The sequence below is a fragment of the Chroicocephalus ridibundus genome, chromosome 5, assembly GCF_963924245.1.
Source record: "Chroicocephalus ridibundus chromosome 5, bChrRid1.1, whole genome shotgun sequence".
Lineage (NCBI taxonomy): Eukaryota > Metazoa > Chordata > Aves > Charadriiformes > Laridae > Chroicocephalus > Chroicocephalus ridibundus.
This window is the reverse complement of record NC_086288.1, coordinates 74,806,808-74,827,650: the sequence shown is the minus strand read 5'-3', so window position 1 is coordinate 74,827,650 and position 20,843 is coordinate 74,806,808. Positions and strand designations below refer to the sequence as shown.

Below are 20,843 nucleotides of genomic sequence, written 5' to 3'. Positions count from 1 at the left end.
TGCGTCACCGCGGCGCGCGCGTGACGTCGCGGGGGAAGGAGGTGATTGGCGCAGGTGGGGGGGGGGCGAGGGGCAAGGCGCCGTCGCGGCGCGATGATGTAATGGCTTTGTGCGGCGGGGGTTGCGCTTCCGGCGTTTTGCGCGGCGACGGGCGGCTCCGAGGGGCGTCGGGGGCCGCCGCGGGGCCTCGCCAGACCCGCCGCGGCCCGGCCTGGCCCGGCCCGCAGCGTGAGTGAGGGGCCGCGGGGGTGGGGAGAGAGAGCCGAGGGCGGCCCGGTGCCCCCCTCCCCTCCGTCTTGCCGAGGCCCCGCGGCCTTACCGGCGGCCGTGAGGGCCCGTCGGGGGCGGGCGGTGTTTTGGCGGGCTCCTCGGAGCGCTTCGGGCCTCGTGGGCCGGCCCGGGCTGCGGGTCCGCGTCTCGGTGACCGCTCACGCCGCTGGCCGGCGTAGCGCGGGCCGTGCGGGCGGGAAGAAGGTGTCCGGCCCGGGGAGGCCGCCTGCCTGGGCGGCTGTCTGCCCGCTGCCGCGTCCCCGGGTCGCCTCGCCTGCTTGGTCTGGGGCTGCAGGCAGCCGTGGGGCCGCTCCGCGGGAACGCGCTCTTCTAACCCGGTGGGGAATAAGGCTCGTGGGCTCAGGTGTCTCTGTTGGCTGTTCAGCTGGTGCCTCTTGCCGGTGTGCTTGGCTTTGTGCAAGAAATAAAGTCAGTAATTAATAAAATCGTAGGGTTTAGTTACAGATAATCTGAACTTCCATAGCTGAAATTCATATGTTTTTGGAGGCCGTGTTGGGCTGCTCTTAGGAAATTCTGAAGAATAAAGCTTGATCCTGGCATTCAAGCATTTTGGGGTTTGTTTTTTTTTTTTTTTCAGATAAATAAAAAACAAAACCTTAACACTTTGATCCTTTCTTTTCTTTGTCTCTTAGGTTAAAAAAAAATAAATAAAGTCCTCTTTATGAAACTGATCCTCAGTCAAGTGCAACTTTTGATGTCTGGTCACTAAAGCCCCCCACTATGCCAGCAGCTACCGTAGACCATAGCCAAAGAATCTGTGAAGTTTGGGCTTGTAACTTGGATGAAGAGATGAAGAAAATCCGTCAAGTTATACGGAAGTATAACTATGTAGCTATGGTGAGTGGGCACTTGATGTTTATCTAGCAGATTACTGCAAAAAGCCTGATGTCTTCATTTCATGTTAGTAAATTAAAGCTGTAAAAATTTTCATCCGTTTTCGTTGAAACAGTAATGGATTCTTAATGTTGAATTAATGCTGTATGAACGTTAGGATCCTAATCTATTACCTTTTCAAAAGCTAAATTTACACACAGTACTCTTCAGCTCTGAAACTGTTAGACACTTGAAATATGTTTTATTAAAAATGAGCAATGCAAATTTTTATGGATGTCTTTTGTTGATGTTTTAATTCTGTTCTTACAGGATACAGAGTTTCCGGGAGTAGTTGCAAGGCCTATTGGAGAATTCAGAAGCAACGCAGACTATCAGTACCAATTATTACGCTGCAATGTAGACTTGCTAAAAATAATTCAACTAGGACTGACGTTTATGAATGAGCAAGGCGAATACCCTCCAGGAACTTCGACTTGGCAATTTAATTTTAAATTTAATTTAACGTAAGTGTTAAATGTCTGTGCTGTTGAATGTATGTTTCTGACTTACTGAAAATGTATAATAGGTTGTGAAAGCCATAGCAACTCTTTTTATCTATATGATTGGAATACCATAGACACTTGATGTGAGGAAAACTTTTGTCAGCCAGACACGTGCTTTCTTCCCTTGTTTCTGTGCAGTCTGTCTTACTGTTGGTAATTTGGTCGAAAATACTAAGCCATTTCAACAGATGTTTTAAAAAGAGGCATTTATACTCAGCGCAAGTGTTAGCTCTGCGTTTTCATATTTAGCATTTCAGAGTGCTTCTGCCTTAACTTAGTTTAACTCTTACTAGTTGTAAAAGTAGTCACATGTTGTTTCTTTGCATGTTTTTAAATGGAAAATACTGACATGGAGAAAAAAATGTAAAGTTGCCAAAGTGACTTAAAAAAGAAGCGTGACAAATGTTATCAGCCAGTTCTAAAGCAAGCGTGCTCTGTCCTCTTAAAATAATGTTATTCTTGCTAAAAGGCTCACAACAAGTTCTAGCTAATATTCTAGGTAAAATGCTGTCAATTTAATACTCCAGTAGCTTTTCTTGTGTTTTCAAAGCAACTTACTCTGTTAAGCTACTGTATTTTAATTTTCTTCTATAATAGGTTGAAAGGGTTTATTGATTCTATAGCACAACTGCTGTGGAGATTTTTGTTCTGGATTATTTTGTGTGAAGTGTTGGTTAAAAAGCAAGCTGACTTTTTTTTTTACTATCTGTTGGAATAGTATTGTGAACTTTATTTCAGAATGTAATTTTTATCAGTGATAAACCTTTAAGTATAAACTTATAAGTTTTCCAGTAGGATGAGACACTCCTGTGGAGTTCTAATCATGTTTTTAGCAGGTAGTTGACAAGGTTACTAGTATCTTGATTTTTATTTTTTTTTTCCCCTGAAGTAAACATTATTGGGCTGATAGGTTGTCATGGGTTGAGGATCAGTGCAAATGCTTCTCAAACTGAAATGTGTCAAAGGCTTGGGGTTTTTTGGCAGTTGTGTTACAAGTTGATCACTGGACAGCTTGATAGACGGGAGTTAAAACTGCAGCCTACACAGGTTTAGAGAACAAACCTTTTTTTCTGCAGATAAAAAGACTTGTTTTCAAAGTAATTGGGGTTCTTACAAAGGAAAAAAGCTGCTGCTCTTTTTCTTGATCTTTCTGCTTCTCTAAACAAGCAGTGCTGTGGCTTGTCACAGATCAGTTTGGTCTGAGGAATGACATGCTCTTTTTAGTTCTGTTTGAAGCACACCTTGAAAGAAAAGCAAGTGCAGATTTGATATTTTGGTATCTCTAAACTTACCTGGCCGTATAAATGCTGGGTGGAAGTTATCTATTGTCTTAATAGAGGAATATACTAATCCAGCTATTACCATATACTCCTATACTATAGGAGAAAGAGGAGGAAGTTATGAATAACTTCCAAACTGTGATCTGGGGAGAAGAGCCTGTGTTATGTTTTATTTATTTTCTGAGCTTCAAAGGTCTATATCATAGAATCACGCCAAGCAACTGAAAACAAAAGTAGTTTTCCATCCATTTGTGCCAGATGCAGCATAGATAAGACAGCTTGGTAAGGCAAGGTGTGGGTAGCCACCTAACTAACTTGTTACTAGTTCACTGGGAGGATTTTATGCAAAAAAGGTAAGCTAGGTAAGTGCTGCATGAAACACCAATATTATTTTTTTTTTACATAGGTGGAGAAAATACTTATTTTTGTCTGATGCTAAACTTCCTTTTGGGACGTGGCACTGTGCCAAGTGTTCTGCTCCTAAAGCAAAACAGCTGTTGGCTGTTCCTAGAGGGTAATTTTTTTGTGTGTGGTTCCAGCCAGGTCTTGTTATAGTGTGCTTTTAAAGAGCATGAATATTTGTCTACGCTAACTATCCACCTGATTAGCGCAGAGCAACAAACTGGAATTAAAACTTCTTTTTGTAAAACACGCATGTTTGTTTTGGATAGGTTCTTTAATGTGTTATGGAGATGGACAGGTGTTGGGAAGCTGATGCCTTAAAGCTGGAGAACTAATGAGCAGCTGTGTGGGAGGGAGGAAAAAAGATACAACACATCTTGAGAGTGTATCTCTATGTTCTGATGAATGATGACTTGCTGTTAGGAATAAGGAATATAAGTCTACAACTGAATCTAGTAGTCAAGTTTGATATATTGGTTGTTTTATTTTTTTGTGTTTTGTTTCTTTTTTTATTAAAATTGAAGACTGAAGAGACTTTGTAGAATAGTATGTAGTGGACAGTAGTATGAGTTATCATCTTCTAAGTAGAGCCATGTTGGCTTTTTTTTTCCCCCAGTTAACCTCCTATGTCTTTGTTATGATGCTATAGATTAGATTTTAGGAAAAGAAGAAACCCACAACAAACCATCCATTTCATCGCAAAATCCTTAAGACGTTACAAAAATGGCAGTGGTAAAAGGAATAAATACAGGGATAAGAGGTGATCAAACAAGGCATAGAGGAATTTTTGTCTATCCTGTTAAATTTTAGTCCAAAATATGGCGATTAAAGTTGAAGTTGGTTGTTTAGAACGACAACGTTAGGCTACCTGAATATTAAGGATCAACTAGATGGAGCAAGTACTCAATTTCCAGTTGTAGCAAGAATGAAGTTTTGATGAGCATGTGTCTAAACATTTACTTAAGCTTAAATCATAAGGAATGTGTGGGAAACGTTATCCGCAGAACTAATACGGCACTGGGATCTGGAGTGTACTGTTCCTAGTTCTATAATGTAGCATGTTAGTGCTTCAACTGTTATATTGAATTTGTCGCAGTTCAAATAATGGATCTTATTTGGGAAAATATCTGTATTCACATGTTCACTTTCCTCTGTAGATTTGCAAAAGGGGAGTTCTAGGTAACGGGAAGAAGAGCAGGAACTAGTTTTTTTCCTGGGGAGGCAAGAATGGAGGTGGTGGGAATGGCAAAATGCTAACGAAAGGTAACAAAAGCTATGAGAAATGACTGGTTTTGTAATGAACACAGAACACAGTCAAGATACTCCTGCTCTATGCTAGTGAAGTCTGTGGAACGGATAGCAAAATAGAAATGTTAGCAGGTTTACAATCACTGAGGTTTGTGGACTTTGGAAATTTACTTTTCCCCTCTCTGTTTTTAGAGAAGATATGTATGCCCAGGACTCTATCGAACTGTTGACGACATCTGGTATCCAGTTTAAAAAGCATGAGGAAGAAGGAATTGAGACACAGTACTTTGCAGAACTGCTTATGACATCAGGAGTTGTACTGTGTGAAGGAGTCAAGTGGCTTTCCTTTCACAGGTAAATTCTGCATGTTAGGTATTTGGGTTTCCAGTATTGATTATCGAATTCTAGAGCTTGGATTTCACATCACGTGTGTTAAGTGGTGTACATCTGGAGGTGTATATAGCACATATCTTGGTTGGTAGGAGTTAGAAAACTATTTCTGCCGTAATACCTGTAGCACCATTTTGTGTTAGAAGAATAGAGCGTACAGGGTGGTACTGGTGTTTTATTTTTGGTGTTTACGCTTTAATGAGAAAACCGTAAACCAGAAAAACATGAAACTCCTAAGCCAGCAGGTGGCATTGTATCTTTTAATATCACACATGCAAGTGGTAACAATGCTAAAAGCAAACTATTCCTAAGCAATTCTTGAGCAAATGTTTCTCATGGGAGAGACTGCAGAATTATCAGGGAAGAGTTTTATAAAGAACTTTCAAATTTGTTTGAAATCTCCTGGTAATCTGGGAGGCTGAAAATTACTCAGCTTGGAAGGAGAGCCCTGATAAGCCTTAATTCTAGCTGCAGAAATGAATGTATTTTACTGTTTATTTCTGTACAGGAACTTGTCTTCTGAGTAGAAATAGAAATGCAAATGCTAAATCTCTATGAATCTGTCAAAATACAAAAGATCTTTGGGTGTTAATGAGACTTAACACTTTAAAACTTATGCAACAGTCATCGTATAGTCGACTACGTGCCAGAGATAATTTGCACTTTTGGGAAGCAACAGTGTCTTCAAAGGCTTATTGCTGCGTAATGCCCTCAAGTTGACATCTTAAGTGCTGGCTGCTAAGCAAGTGAACAAAGGCAGAGCAAATGTTGTAGCTGAGACTAGTAGTTTCCTTACAGCCTTATTCTTGCTTATCCCACATGCTACATTGGTGGGTGGTAATACATAGATGACGAAATTAGGAAAAAACCCAAATTCTTCACCCTTTAGTATTAAATCTTGGAGGGGAGGTTGGAGGAGAGAGGGTCACGTGGAATTAGAGAAGTATTTACGTTACTAACCAGTTGAACCAACTGAAAAATAAGTATTGCTTCAGCAAGGAATATAAAACAGTAGTAGAAAGGTGCATATAACAGCCTGTTGCAGAATTCATTGTTTTGACTTGCTTTGTAGAAGGTAAGTGTTAGACTGACTTTCCAAAAGGAGGGCGGGGAAAAAGAAAAGACAGTTAACAATGAGGAAAAAAAAAAAAAAAAGGAGGATCCTCTTTGAGTACGCTTGTCACCTAATCTGCCTCCATCTTCCACTTACAGCTGTCTCAACTCACAATATGACTCCAAAATAATCTTACTCTTGCTATCTTGCTACTAGGGTAGCACCTTGGGGAAAAATCCTGGAGCAAGAATGCCGTGAATTGTGTTAAGATAACTACAAAGGCTGAATTAGTGAATTAAGTTTATTTCAGCTTCCTAAACCCATTATTGTGGGCTCATATGTGGATATTTGATTTACACTTGACTGCAGTAAAATAACTCGGATGGTTCAGGAGAAGAGGAGGGGAGGCGTGTTACGCATGTAACTGGTACATCAACAGTAGAAGCAGCTGCAAAACGGTGTTTTTCCAGTATCACCTAATAACTGGTGTAAGCTGGCCTAGCAAAAGTATACCTGAGCCATTTCTACCCTATGGTTTCTTTTTAAAGCATAATTATATTGATCGTGAGTGATTCCGAGTGATTCCTGACTAATATGCTCGTTGATGTGTAGTGCAAACTGTGCAATAATGCCATTTTTCCTAGTGCGGCTTATGAAGGGTTTTTGGAATGGCTTTATTGAAGTCCAGTTTCATCTGTGTTAAAATGAGTTTCTGTTGTGGACTTCACTGAAAATGTCTTTAGAAATCCTCTTAAGGCAGCTATTCCAGCAAATGTTTGTTAAACTCTGATCATCCACAACTCTGCTTGGAGTTGGAGAGTTTTTAAGCGCTTTTGTGCTTGACAGAGCGTGTTGCTATTGTCTTGAGCACAAAACCCTAGAGTAGTGGGTTGAGTTCGGAGGAAGCTAAGATTGCACAAAGCTATAAATGCACATGGGTCACATAAAGTATACCACAAAGAATAGCAAACAGCTGTTTCTAAATATGTCTTTGGTTGATTGTGATTATGTTCTGCCAGTGGAAACCTAAACAGCAGGACGGCTCAGCTGAAAACTTGTTTCTTGTAGGCTTTCCATGGAGTAGTTCTTTGACTACTGAAAAAGCTGTGCTTGATAGTTGCTGACTGTGCTAGTTGCTTCTGTTGCCTTAAAATGCTTTAATTACTACTAACCCTCAAAATTTATGATTCTTTAGGAAGCGGGCAGAGGGGAATTACTCCTTTCTCAGGGTGTGAGATTATGTTTTGGCTTTGTTTCGTTTCCAGTCTTTGATTTCCTTGAACTCCTATGTAGTTTATGTCTAAGCTCTTAACTTAAGATAGTTCTCTTTGTGTGCTTTTTACCTCTTGCATTTGACATAGCTGCCTTGGCATCCTGACCTATTGGCAAATCCGTGTGGACCTGCAGTTCTGCCAGGCGTGAGCAAAGAAACATTTGCACTGCCACCGATTCTTGTATAGCACGGCTTCAAATCTTTTGTGTGTGTGTTAAAATGTATTTGAGTCGATGAGAGAGGAGAGGGGGGGAAAGCCCTGAATTTCTGATTCTTGTCACAGCCAAGAGAGCTGTGAGTGCTTGGCAGTCTAACAAGTTATAAAACAGAACAGCTGAAACACTGGGGTTTTTTTTTTTGTGGATGTTCGGCTGACTGATCTGCTGAAGCTTTGAGTGTCCACCTGCGTGCACCCTCCTCAGTCTGCCTTTGGAGGCTCTGTGCAAACATGCCTCTTCACCCAGATGTTTTGGGGAAGCTGGAAAGTTCCAAGCTATTGTATTTCAGTAATCATTTGTGTCTAACTGATATTAGTAAAACTTTAATCTGTTCGTTCATTTCTATTGGCCAGGTAGAAAATGAAGTAAAGCTTTCTCAGCTCTGTCAGGTTTTGATTTATTTCAGAGACTGCTGGTGCTTGAGTAGACTTCATTGTTAATTGGCTATCTGAATTCTTTCTGGATAGTAAGGGAGAGAAATACGGGCACGTTTGATCTTTTCCATGGTCTCGTTATCTACAGCTGTCCATGATCAGTGAAAAAAGGAGAGGGGTTTGGGGGGGGAAAGTGGTTGTTAGAGTGCTTATGTTGCTCTATAGCTCCAGGGATTGTGGCTAGCTGTGCTTAGTAAATTTAGGTGACTATATTAGAAATGGTGAGAGCTTTTTAAGGGAAAGGAAGCCTGTGTGCTTCAGGATATAAACCAACCACTAATTGCCTGTTAGAGGATTAGAAGAAAACTTTAATGAGCATGTAATTACATAATTGCTCACTGTGGACTTCCTTACCCTTCTGTTAGCGTTCAGCAGTGGACACTCAAAAATTTTTGAGCTAGATATATCTTAGTCCTGAATTGGAGTGACGGTTCTTATGTCTGTGTGAGCTTCTATGACTGGAGCATATTAGCCCCCAAAAGTATACTAAGAAGATGATGTAAATGCCTTGATACTGCATTGTGATTAGTAAAGTGTGGTTTGTGATGATTGTTGTGAGCACAGTGGGACTAAGTGCAAGCAGCTGGAACTTAAGGAATGTGAGACCTCATTTGGTTGAGGTGACTGAAACCAACTCATGCTTAGGATCCAAGAACAGCTATCTGACCGAGTGCTGTCATGCAATGGAAGGGTAATTGTGCCTGTTGAATCTACTGTTCAGATATCCTCTTCCCTTGTTCTGCATGAGGATCCTAGAATGAAAGAATACGCTACAATCTCCAGTGGAAAAATACATATATATATGTATTTTATAATTTTATAATAAAATTCTTCATGAAAATTGTAGACTTATGATAGCCTGCTTCCTCTCAATACAAACAGCAAACGAATCTTGACTTCTCTTACAGTACTTCCTTCTTAATAAAAACTGGAAGTGTTTGAGAGCATCTGTTTTCTAGTAATTCAGTCATGTACATAATTTTTTCTGTTGGAAGAACAAAAAACACTTGTGCTTCTCTTTTTTGAAGAGGAGCACAAATGCTGTTTTCTTCACTTTAGAAGTTTTAATACAAATGTTACATTTGAGCCAGAGGGATGACAGATATCAGGAATTCAATGAGTTCGTAAGGTCTCTGACCTCTAGAGGAGTAAATCTCCTTAATCCTGAACAGTCTTTTTTGTATCTTCATGCTGATACAGACTTCCCCACCGCTTCTGCCCCCCCCATAGGTGATCTAATAAAATTAAGCTTCTAAGCTAGTTTTGCCAAGTATACTGCAGGTTTTTACTTTGTAAGACTGCTGAAATCCTTCTTTATCTTTGGCTCCTTTGCTCCTTGGCCAGTGGCTGCCGCTGCAGAGATTGGAGTGCTGCCAGCACAGCTTCAAAGCACCAGATGCAGCGCAGGATTCATTCAACACGAAATTCCTGTTTAGAGCGCTGGAAAACCCCCATGGGAGAGCTGCAATATTCCGTACCTTCTGTGTATTTTGTATTAATGGACTTTTAGCAAACAATAATAATAAGATAAATAATAACAATAAGATAAAGATGATGCAGAGAATCCCATCGTGTACAAAAAGGAATCCTCTTTACATTGAGTATGCAAGCTAAAGCCTTGAGCCTGCGTCAGAATTCACCAGTCTCTGTGGGTGCTAAATATCTGCAGGATCGGCAGTACTGCGCTCTTAACTGATTCCTCTTCTGTATTGCTCATCTCACAGTTAAACATCTCAGTCAAGATTTACCAAGTTGCAAAATTTTTGGTTTTGAATATGATCCTCATGTAACCAAGAATGAACATCAAGTCTTAAACCGGGAATATGGAGTCTGTGGTGGCCAACCATTCACTTGAATTGTCTCTCAGCTATACACTAAGGTTCCTTAAGCATCGAAACTGATGCAGTCTCCAGTAGAGGCGGCCCTGCTGTGTGTTTTCATCTTCTCTGTTAGTACAGACATTTTTAAAATTGCATGTCAGTAAAATCTAGGAACTGATTTGGTTCAATGCAAACCTAGTAACAAGATACCGTATTGCTCCCCCGTTTTGTTCAGTGTATATGTACACGAGCAATCCTGCAAGTACAAGGGATCAGAACGGATCTGATTCATGATCAGATCCTGAATAATCTGACTTGTAATCTCTGCCTTTGTCGTTTGATTAGAGGCCAGCCAAGCTGAAACCATGACGGATTTTCCCAGGGAAAAGGATAACTAGTTATCACTGCTTTTTGTTGTTGTGTTTAGTCCTGCTTAATACCTGTCATCTCTCTCTCCTATGATTTAAACCCTCTGTTTCCTCTCATAACACTTTATAAAAGTACATGATTTCCCTTTTAACTTCCACACCTCATTCCTACGTCCTCTTTCTTCAGCCAAGATACTGAGAAGGAAGTCTTCCCAAACTCTTCTTTCCGCCACACACACATTATATATAATACCTCAGCTTCTTCTACCAAACCCGTACTGCTCAGTTACGTTGCTGCCTCCTGCTGACTTATATGTACACATAAACCACTTTCTAACTTACTCTGTCCCTGCCTCTGAAAGCAGTAAAAGTGTACAAAATACTAATTTTTTCAGTTGTCTAACTGTGTGCTGATTTCATTGGGAAAGTCGAAAGAAAATCTGTTCTTTGTCAGTGCTGAGCGTGAAACTCACCTCCAGCCATAAACATACATTGGCTCTGGAAACTCGGGAATCCTTTGGATTTCAAGAACTGTAGAAGTGTGTCTCTCATTCAGTTTGTGGTGAGAAGCTCCAGCCTGTGTGAAAGGAACCAGCTAGGAGTCTTTCTGGTTTAAGTTCTTGTTATCGGATGGAGCCCCAGCAGCATGTTGTTTCAGGATTTGGAGAAGCTCCTCTAGGTAGATCTGGTTTTCCTTCTTGGCATTAGTGAGAGTAAATGAAAATGTTTTAGTGAAAGCTGCCATGGGGCCATTGACACCAAGGCTTAGTCTGTTGTAAGAGTCAATTTCAGTTGCATTGAAATTAAGCAAAGCGTCCTGTTGATGGGTAATAGAGTCTTGATGTTGGAAGCGAGAAGGATGTTTCTATGTTATTTGCTTATATTGTTTTTTGATATTAATTTGCAGTGGCTATGACTTTGGCTATCTAATCAAAATTCTGACAAACTCTAATTTACCTGAAGAAGAGCTGGACTTTTTTGAGATACTGCGATTGTTTTTCCCCGTCATCTACGATGTAAAATATCTCATGAAGAGTTGCAAAAATCTGAAGGTGAGTAATCTGTTAATGGCTCAGAACAAATTTTGCTTTTGGAGAGAGAGTACTTTCTCCTAAAAGTACTTATTTTCTGTATTTTTATTTTCTGGTTTTGCTTTGATAATACCCATTAAACAGCCTTGTTGTCTCACACTTCATGTATTTAATGTTAAAGGCTATTAATAGAGGCAGGCAGGAGCACACATTGATTTTTTTTTTTATCATTTTTTTTTATAACTGCTTACCAGTTAAAAATAGTATGTTGATACTGTATTTATAGCACCCAGTCTTTATTGACAGATGATAAACCCATGTTTGGAATTGATTCTTCACTTCTTGAGCCATAAGAATTGATGGGTTTCGTATACTCTTTATTTCCTCGTTGCGCAGTCCGCTAAAGGACTGCAGTCGTCTTGGCAAAGGTAATTGCACCGCTGATGCTGTGGAAGTGTCTCGGGAAGAGGAATGGAGCGAAGAACGTTTCAGATGGCTCCGTAAAGAAAGATAAACAGCGTATGTTCAGGGACAACATGTGACTTCTAGGAAAAAAAATGCAGTACTAGAAACTAATCCCTCATATCAGGCCAGCGGGGTTACTGATTGGCTTACTCTGTCAGGCATAAAATTTGGATACTTAATTGGACTGGAGAATGGATGGAAACTGGAACTAAGTATGTGAAGGGGAAGACAGCAAGTGAAAGAAAGATGCTGCAGGGACGCTTAACAGCTTTACTTGCCAAAGACCTGTAAGAGTCTGGACTGCTGCTGGAATGAGGTGCATCGCTCATCTGAGGCAATTAATGGCTTGCTGCTTTTAAGGGAAGTGACTCCAGTCTCTAGGCTTTCTTAATGAGAACCTGCAGGAAAAGGAGAACGCTGACTGTAATACAACCAAATCCTGACTAAGGAATGGCTTGCTGCTTCGTCGTGCTCAACTAGTGACCCGCGTGGGGTTTACAGTCCTCCGATTCTTTCTGAGATAAACAAATAGTGTGTCACTTCTAAGTAGTAGCATGCTTGTGTGGGAAGGAAGGTGTGAAAATCGTTTTGCTAATGAAATTAATGTTGAAAATGGAGATCTCCCTTCCTGTTAGTATGAAAAGTATACCTACTTGTGTTCATCTAGAGTTACTATTGGTACGATCGGCTGGGCAAATAACTGAGTATTAGCAAACAGCTTAGAAATAGTCTTTCTCCACAGAGGCCAGAACCGAAAATGGTGTTCAGAAACTTCAGGAGTCTTAAAGGAGGAACAAGGGGGAACCTCAAAAAAACCCAAACCCTCCCTTTCTCACTCCTGGTGAAGCAAAGTAAAGCATCTGGTGTCTTAGTGGTGGTGACACACTCACCGAGAACGGAATGCGTAACCCAACTTTAGTGATGTAGGGAAGGTGACAGAATGACTTTCCGTGTCACCATTCCAGAAGTGACATTCCCAGTGGGTTTGGGGAGGAGGGGATTGTACCTCCTGTCGTTTTGTTAAGATGTAGTTGTGTGTAACCTGCACTGTTTAGAGAGAGTAATTTTTTTTTTTTTTTTGGAAGACAAGAAAAACCTTCACAGGTCTTATTTAAGCAAACCTTGAGAACAAGGGTGACTTATTTTTATTTTTTTTTCAGAGCTGTAGGTCAGCTTTCCTGCAGGAAGTCTTGTTCCTGTCACCTAACCTGCGGGCTGGTGATCAGAGGAGGGGAAGGGATGTAGACTGCCCTGCCCCTCCAGATTTACCAGCCATGAAGGGATGGTGGACTTGGACTGTGCTGAGAGCAGCTGTCTGAAACAAGTTGCTAAACATTCAGTGTTGTGACTCTAAAAATGCATGCGCTGTCACCTAATGTCTGTCACTTCCAACCGCTATTAAATTGCAGTGAATCGAACTGCTGTGCAGTTGTCCTTTATTGACTTGTCCGAGTTATTTTTCATATGAAAGTCACTGACTTGCTGTAGGTCCCCCACTCCCTGTCCCCTTGTACCCAGAAAAGAATTTCTGGCTATGAGACAAGAGAGATGCTTGCGGACTGGGGAGCTGTTTGATACTCTTCTTGTGGAATTAAGTAGTCTGTGAATTTACAGTATGTTGCCCTAACTCAGATGGGTTTGGGTGTACTTTACTGGCATGCACATTGGGAGTTAACTTGAGATATTAACATAGTGTAGGTTAAACTCTTGCTTGTTTTCTAAAAATCTTTCTATGTAGACAATTACAGACCTTTTGACAGTAACAGCAATTCTCAGTAATGTAGATTTATAGACCTTATTGGAGACTTGCTTTTAATATGGAGGGTCGTACAGAACAATGGACTCTGGTACCAGTGCTGTGAAACTTGAGAGTTTGAACTGGTTTTGCTGTTGACTGCGGTCGTGTGATTGTGTAAATCGTTCTGTGGCCTCTTTCTTGAAAGACCAGTGCTCTGAAAACTTGAAAGAATTCCTCCTTCTCCCCCAAGAGTTAAATGTTCTTCTCTGGGGTGCCAAAATCTTGCCTGAAACAGAATCTTAGTAGACTATTAATTTTCAGAGACAACCAGGTTTTATTCTGTAATTATTGCAGTTATAGACCATGAAGTGCCACACAGAAGTGGTGTGTAACATATTTACAAATAGAAATATACCATTAAAAGCGCTATTTTCAAAGCATTCTTCTATAGGCTGCTGCTACTGTAAATTTTGAATTACTAAGCCTACATTCCAGAGCTTGCAGCTGCTGTGTAAATATTACTGATTTTTATTCTTGAGTGTTTTTTCTTCAAAGTTGTTTGAAGCTAGAGTAGGTGGTCCTGCAGCCAGCAGAACCTGAGGATGAGGCACTGCTAATTCGCAGCTTGAGGAAGCAGAGGGTTTAGGAGCAGAAAATTGTGCCCTGAAAGGGTGCGGGCTTCCCTGCTGTTGTTCACTAACGGCTCGTTATTGGAATTATGAAAGCAGAGAACATGCTTGTGTCTGAAATGCACTTTTTCCTCCTACACACCAACCCTCAGAACGCTTTTGAGAGCGTAAGTTAAATAACTGAGCGTGTCTGTACTCTTCAAATGCTGTATCCGAGCACAGAAAGAAAAGAAGCTAGCTTCAGTGCTTAACTGTACAGTGCATAGATTTACTCTCATCTTAAACTTCTGTAAAATCTATTCCTGCTGCTCAAGATGGAATAAAACTACTGGTACTAGGTTTCCGTGTTGGTTTTAGGTGTTACTTGGGAATCTTACTACCGAAGCTTCCACTTTTTTAAACAAGAACTTGGGCCCAAACCTGTTGCCATAAGACTCGCAGGAATTTTCATAATGTTTGATCTGATTTTCAGGTCAGACTTTATTTTTACTGCTCTGTGAGTTTGAACTTTGACTGTTAATGCTTTTGCCTCTTATTGCTTCCCTTCCTGTACTTTAAACAGGTTAAGAGTGCAAGGGAAGGGAACCCGGATACTAGGCAGTCTTTTTTTAAAAGCATTCATTGCTTCTCTGCAACGTTTTTGCCTTGCACAGCTTGTGGCAGCACTAAGGATTTGGGGGTTTCTTGTTTGGTGTTTTTTTTTTTTGATCTTTCTAGACCTTTAAGAACGTGTTGCATGTGCTTTAGTCTATTTTCAGTAGCTTTATGGCTTAATGATTTTAAAAAAAAAAAAGAGTCGGTGTACAAAATTATGTGCTCACAGAGTAGCTCACAGAGTAGCTCACAGCATTAAGAGACTGCAGTTATAGTATAATATATCTTTCCTTCAACTCATCTCTATTATCTATATAAAACCAAACCAACTTCTGATGGGTTTGCTTCCACATGGAGTGGTTATTACCATTACTAAAACCAGGCCTATTTAGTCACTCTGCTTATTGGGAAGCGAATTTGCTTCAAAATTGGAGAAATTTTCCCTTTAAGAGCAGATAGATGTGCAGCTTCGGAGTGATGTCTATAGCTTCACAGTCCGTGCTTTTAAACCTTGTATCACCGTTCAAAGCAGACAATTACTGTTTGAAATTGTTCCCTTTTTGTATGCGAGATGTTTATATGATCTAAGAAGTAGGTTTCATTACACATGTGACTGTTAAATATACATCTCTAACAGAAAAGCTGGCTATACCATTGGATTTGTAGTATCTTAGAAAGCTAGTTGAAAGAGGATGGGTTTTTTTACATGTGGTGGTGTTTTTTCCCCCCTATCTTACGGCAGGTAATGGAACAAAGTTTAAAGAGGGGTAGAATGTCTTGTAGAGATGGAGTGGGCACTTTCTTCCTTTTTTGACTTTACCACCTGGTTTCTCAATGCCTGCTGTGTAACATTTTCCTGGACTCCCTGTAGTGTTCTAGATACTTAAGGATACTCGCAGTTTTTGTGAAGGGAAGTGGAAAACCCCTCAACTTAATTGTTGAAAGGTAAGTGGAAAGAAAAAGGTCTGTTTCAAAGGAAGCCTAGATACTTTAACACATGGAGGCACATGGGCACCTCATTTGTAAGCACTTGAATTCTTGTGTTTGTAGAACAAGATTTTTACCTTTTAAACTTCCATTCAAATAGAAGGAGTACAGGAACACCCGGTCTTGTTCTTCAGCATTGCCAGTCCTTTCAGCGTCTTGAAGGAACTGTTTTGTTAAGTAGTGACATCTTGTTACTGGAGAAGCTGGAACAGGAAGGAGTGATAGTTTTGTTGGTCACAGATACTGCTTTATTTAATCCCTACTGACACAGAAATCTAATGTTGCTATTGATACTGGAAGTTTGATTTCCCATGTGTGTATTTATCTACTATAACGACTGTTTCAGCTACTGTGCAAATGTCAAAATATACCTGAGGTTGTATGACTTGTGTAACAGATTTTCCCAAACGTAGCTGCTCGGTTTTCTGATTTAATTTTTTTCAGCAGTTAACAAAAATGTTTTCTTTTTCAGGGTGGATTACAAGAAGTGGCTGAGCAGTTAGAGCTGGAAAGGATAGGACCACAACATCAGGCAGGATCTGACTCTTTACTCACAGGAATGGCCTTTTTCAAAATGAGAGAAGTAGGTGGATGTATTGGTTTTATCTCCGTGATGGTAATGTGCTGTGACAGTCAGATGGAATTGCTGATTTTGATAAGTCTGCCAGATTTTAAGGAGGTCTCTGAATGGCTTCAGGGATCACTACTTTCTTGACAAAAATAATACCACCTGTATTTTCCCCAGAAGAAGCGTGAACCAGCCCTACCAGTTCCTGCATGGCTGCTATGAGCAAGTATTGCTTCCTCTTTCCAGCCTGTGCTTGGCTTTTGGATTTTTTTGTGATGTTTTGGGTTTGGTTTGTTTTTTTTTTTCCCCTTCCCTGTTTTGCAGGGCACTTCTTTTTTTAGGTGGCTGCTGCAGTGAGTTATGAGCTGCTGGAGCCAGACTCCATTCTCAGTGACTGTACTCAAGCCAAAATTTTTTTGGAGCTTCTGCTTAGTGTAATACCCAGCTGCTGTGTGCTGCTGCATGTGACGGGTCACGGGGGGAAAGAGTATCTGCACTAGCTAAACTCATGGGCTACAGGTGTATTAAATAATGACTTTCAGGCTACTGTGGAGAATGTCCATGCATTTGTTCCTTCTCACGGAGTAAAGCACTGATTAACTCAGGTCCTAAAAGATTATACGTCAGTCAGTTAACTCAAGGTTTGCAGCAAGGGAAATCATGTCTTACAAGCTTCATGTACGCTTGCTGCTTGTCTGCGTACCAAAGGAAGATATTAGGCTATTTTACAATAGCAGAACAAGCAGATGTTGAAGGGGCCTCTTCTGGAAAGCAGCTGCACTGGTCAAATGCCAGCGAATCCGAACGTGGCGTTCTGCCAGCAGTTCAGCGACATTCACCCCCTCAAAGCAGATGGCGATAGCAAACCTCATCTCTTAGTAAGGTTTAGTACTGTATGTGGAGGTGCCTACATTCTGTAATCCAGCCTCTTGTAGAGAGGTGAAAATGACCACGAGTTTCTGACAAATACTGGTGAGGCGGCAGGGGAGAAGTAAATGCTGTGATTTCAGCTTGGTTCGCTCATCGTAACGCTCTGTTCTGCCACCGCTGGAGCTGTTGCACTTGTCCAGCAGGACACGGGCTGCCGGTGCCAGAGAGAGGATAGTGTTCCCGGTACCATCCCAGGCCAGTGCTGCTCACTGCCATCTGCCCGGTATTGTTAATCTTTCACTCTTGAATATGAAACAAAATCCAAAGCAAATAAAGGGAAAGAGGAAGAATACGATAATCATGCCTAAGATATTGCCTTTCGGGTAAGAAAAGGTTCAAACCCATGACTGTTTCTCTAATGAGATGCAGTTTGTGTTACATGGCAAATTAGCTGCTTGAAATTTTTTTTGGTATTTTCATAGATTCTTTGCGAATACAGCATTTCTAAATAAGGACACAGTAGTCAGCAAAGAAGTGTATTCAATGTGCGTTTTTAAAGCCTTTTCAGTAAAGTTCATTGTTTACCAATGTATTTCTGAGGGGGAAAACTTCATTTTACGATGCTTTTAGAGGTACAAAACTAGTAAATGTGTTACTGCTGTGTTACTAATTGCTGTGAAGGAGTTGCAACTTGCTGAGATTTTGAGTCCCAGCCAAAAAAGTTGCTGATCTTTTTCTTCCCATCAGAAATATTGACGCTGCAACAGCAGAGCTGCTGTTTTGGGGGTTTCCTACCTGTTGGTTTCTTTAAGAACTGCTGGGGCTTTAAAACTTCTAATTGAGGTCCTCAGTTCCTGCAGTACAGAACCTTCCATCCAGACTGTGCTACTCAGAGCAAAGCTTGAAGGGAGCAGTTTTCAGGCTGTGTGGTATACACGCTCCTCTGCGTTTAAATTGGGAACTGCGTCCACCCTGCTCCTGGCTGCCTTAGATTTTCTTAGATTTCAAAATGTCAACCACTGGGATGTCCAGTAAAGTTTTTGTTGCCGTGAAGTTTTTACGGTGAAGAATTTTTGTGTATCTGTGTTGTTTTGGGTTGTTTTTTTTGTGGGCGATTTGTGTTTTTCCTTGAAACCTTAAGTCTGAGAGGTAGAGCATCATGGGGTTTCATATGCCTTCCACTGAAAGGTGCTCTTTGTAATTAAGATTTGTACGGTGTAAATGCAGCCTTAGTACAAAATTAATGTTGCTCTTCGTTTCTAAATGAAGCCCGTGTGAGGACCTAGATGGAAATGCATCTTTCTGCATTTCTGTAAACTCCGGAATAGGGTTTGTGCTCAAACACTCTCCCCACCCCTAAACTCTTATAATATAAATCAGGACATACCTCCATTTCAAGACAGAGTATGATGACACCCCCCCACACTGAGGAGCAGGTAGAGTATGGACACCAGTGGGGGATGCTCAGTGGATGCCTGTTGTGAGAAATTCCACGGAAATTAGTTGGAGAAATATCTTTGCGCTTGCAGAAAAATGAATGATAACTGATAATACAAAATTACCCAAACACTGTATTTGGCCACTTCATCAGGAAAGGTGCGCAGGAAGACTGACTGTATTCATTGACAGATTTACCTTAAAGAATCATGTCATAGAGCACATTTTGATAATGTGTTGAGATCAAGTGTGTTGTTAATTATATCGCCTTCTGCACCTTGGGATTTGAGATCTTACGCTAACAAGAAAGTAATGTTTTAAAGCCTTTCTATAGTTCTATTTAAACTGGGCCTTTTCTTTGGCAATAATTTGTGTGTCTCTCTTAACTCTTCAGATGTTCTTTGAAGATCACATTGACGACGCTAAATATTGCGGCCACTTATACGGCCTTGGTTCGGGGTCATCTTATGTACAAAATGGCACAGGAAACGCCTATGAAGAAGAAGCCAACAAACAGTCATGACATGAAATGAAAGGCCGTCTCTTTGACCTCCACATGCTTGTACATAGGTTTTATCTCTGGTTGAAGCCCTTGGACAATAAGGCGTTTTTTCCCTCCTTTCTCAGCACACTTCCTTTTCTGCCTTTCTATGTACTAAACTTGACTGTTCCTATCACAGATTTTGATCTTAATATTGATATGTAAAATTTTCTGGTTACATTTTGGCCTTGTAACTAGAACATTTGTAAAGAAGCGTGTATAGGATCAGTGTGGCAGAGAGAAGGGGAAAGCTAAATCATAATGTCTGGTAAACTTACCTGTATTGATCTTCTGGGTATTTTTGTCTCTTTCCCCTCCCTTCTCCAAATTAACTGGCACTGATTGTAACTAATTTCCCCATTCATGTCTGTTCCTTCCAGTACGCAGGCGTTTTAGCTATTCAAGATTGTGGACCATCAAATTTGCACTTTAGAGAGCATCTCTGACTCAGATCCTCTGTTTTATTTGAAGTTTCGTTTGGGTTTTTTCTTTTGCCCTCAGCTAGAAAACAATCACCTGCCAAGTTCAGCAGCTTCATGCTGTTATTTCCTTGGCATCTTAACCCGTAGAACGTGATGTATTTTGCTGCATAACCTCCGTTTGTTTGAGCAAAACAAACTACTGAAATCGTAGTAACTGCTGTTATTTTACTGGTGTTTGGTCGTCTTCGAACACATCCTGCACTCGCCGACTGCTGGTTGGCTGCTGCTTTAAAACCGCTCTGTGGTGGGGAAAAGAAGCTTGAAAAAACAGCTTTACACCCTTCAGGAAGAGAACAGCTGTGACTTTAGCGCTTTTGCCATTAAGCTGAGAGTTGAAGGATAGCAGAATAGTAGGAGTTTTGTAACGGCACACTTCCCTCGATTAACTTTGTAGCTTTTATTCTCATAATGTACATCTCAAATATTTTTTATGAAGTCATATTTATTATGTACTTGATTTGATGATTTTTTGAAAGTCAGTTTAGTTGAAGATAAAACCCAAAGATCTGAAAAAAATACTATTTAATTGAATTAGAAGGACAATTAGATCTTTTTTTGTAGTTGCTACAAAGACAGATGTTACAGATATTTGTTGTAAAACAACAAAATATAAATAACTTATAGCTAATAAAGTTGCCTGAGGAGTGTAATGCTAGTTTATTTTTGAGTATATCTTAGCAATATATTTTACATATATTGTTTTAAAGGACCCTAAAGTTCATTCTTAACTCTGCATAGCATGTGTTACAGAGCAGTTGCGCAGGAAGGATTTTTGGTATTGAATAGCTAAATACGAGCCTGAAATGACGGAATGTGGGACACTGTGTGCCTGTGCGCGCGGATGTGGGTGCGTGTTCCACACAGGAATCAATGGTAGAAAAATCTCCGAATGTTTGCCAAATTATTCTGTTTTACCTTGTACTTAAAAAAAAAAAAAAAATCAAACACCTTTTTTTCATTGAGTTACGATGATGTAACTGGGTGGTCCTTTTTAAACAACAAGTAATTTGCATAACAGAGGGTATTTGTTTTTAAAGCTTTTGTAAATAAAGGCCTAAGAAATGTTTTCTTACATAACAGACTGGTGGTTTTGTTGCAAAATTTTTCCTGGGATGTCTTGAGTCAGTTCAGTTCTGTGTCCTGTTTTGTTTGGGCGCAAGAGTTCTCTTCCACGTGCTTAGAAAAGGATCTGATTTGCTGCTCCCCGACTGATGCCGCTTTCGGAGCAGGATTCTGTTTGTGTGTTCCCAATCACCGCGTTCCTGCTGACTGGAGTGGCAAGAGTGGTGAGGACAATTTACTGCTGAGGCATCCTAATCCCAGTAGTAATTAATTTTAATGACATTA

The 20,843-nt window shown here is 40.6% G+C and overlaps 2 protein-coding genes across 3 annotated transcripts; one reads left to right on the top strand and one right to left on the bottom strand.

The window, feature by feature from the left end:
- Window positions 1-4: 4 nt before the first annotated feature.
- On the bottom strand, window positions 5-752 carry LOC134516719 (basic proline-rich protein-like). Its single transcript, XM_063337224.1, has 2 exons — window positions 734-752; window positions 5-681 (listed from the first exon to the last, which is right to left on the bottom strand). The coding sequence occupies exons 1-2, from the start codon at window positions 750-752 to the stop codon at window positions 5-7; spliced, it is 696 nt and encodes a 231-aa protein (XP_063193294.1).
- CNOT7 (CCR4-NOT transcription complex subunit 7) lies at window positions 110-20,560 on the top strand. 2 transcript variants are annotated; one of them, XM_063336214.1, is made up of 7 exons: window positions 110-228; window positions 924-1,128; window positions 1,435-1,628; window positions 4,790-4,951; window positions 11,062-11,206; window positions 16,071-16,181; window positions 18,868-20,560. In XM_063336214.1, the coding sequence occupies exons 2-7, from the start codon at window positions 1,012-1,014 to the stop codon at window positions 18,994-18,996; spliced, it is 858 nt and encodes a 285-aa protein (XP_063192284.1). In that variant the 5' UTR covers window positions 110-228; window positions 924-1,011; the 3' UTR covers window positions 18,997-20,560. The 2 variants fall into 2 exon arrangements, with proteins under 2 accessions (XP_063192284.1, XP_063192286.1); XM_063336216.1 differs by lacking the exons at window positions 16,071-16,181; window positions 18,868-20,560 and adding an exon at window positions 12,811-15,685.
- Window positions 20,561-20,843: the final 283 nt, after the last annotated feature.

Coding starts and splice junctions, on each gene's coding strand:
- CNOT7 (XM_063336214.1), top strand. CDS start 1,012: ATGCCAGCAGCTACCGTAGACCATAGCCAAAGAATCTGTGAAGTTTGG. Junction 11,207..16,070: donor AGAGTTGCAAAAATCTGAAG/GTGAGTAATCTG, acceptor TTTCTTTTTCAG/GGTGGATTACAAGAAGTGGC. Junction 16,182..18,867: donor CCTTTTTCAAAATGAGAGAA/GTAGGTGGATGT, acceptor TTAACTCTTCAG/ATGTTCTTTGAAGATCACAT.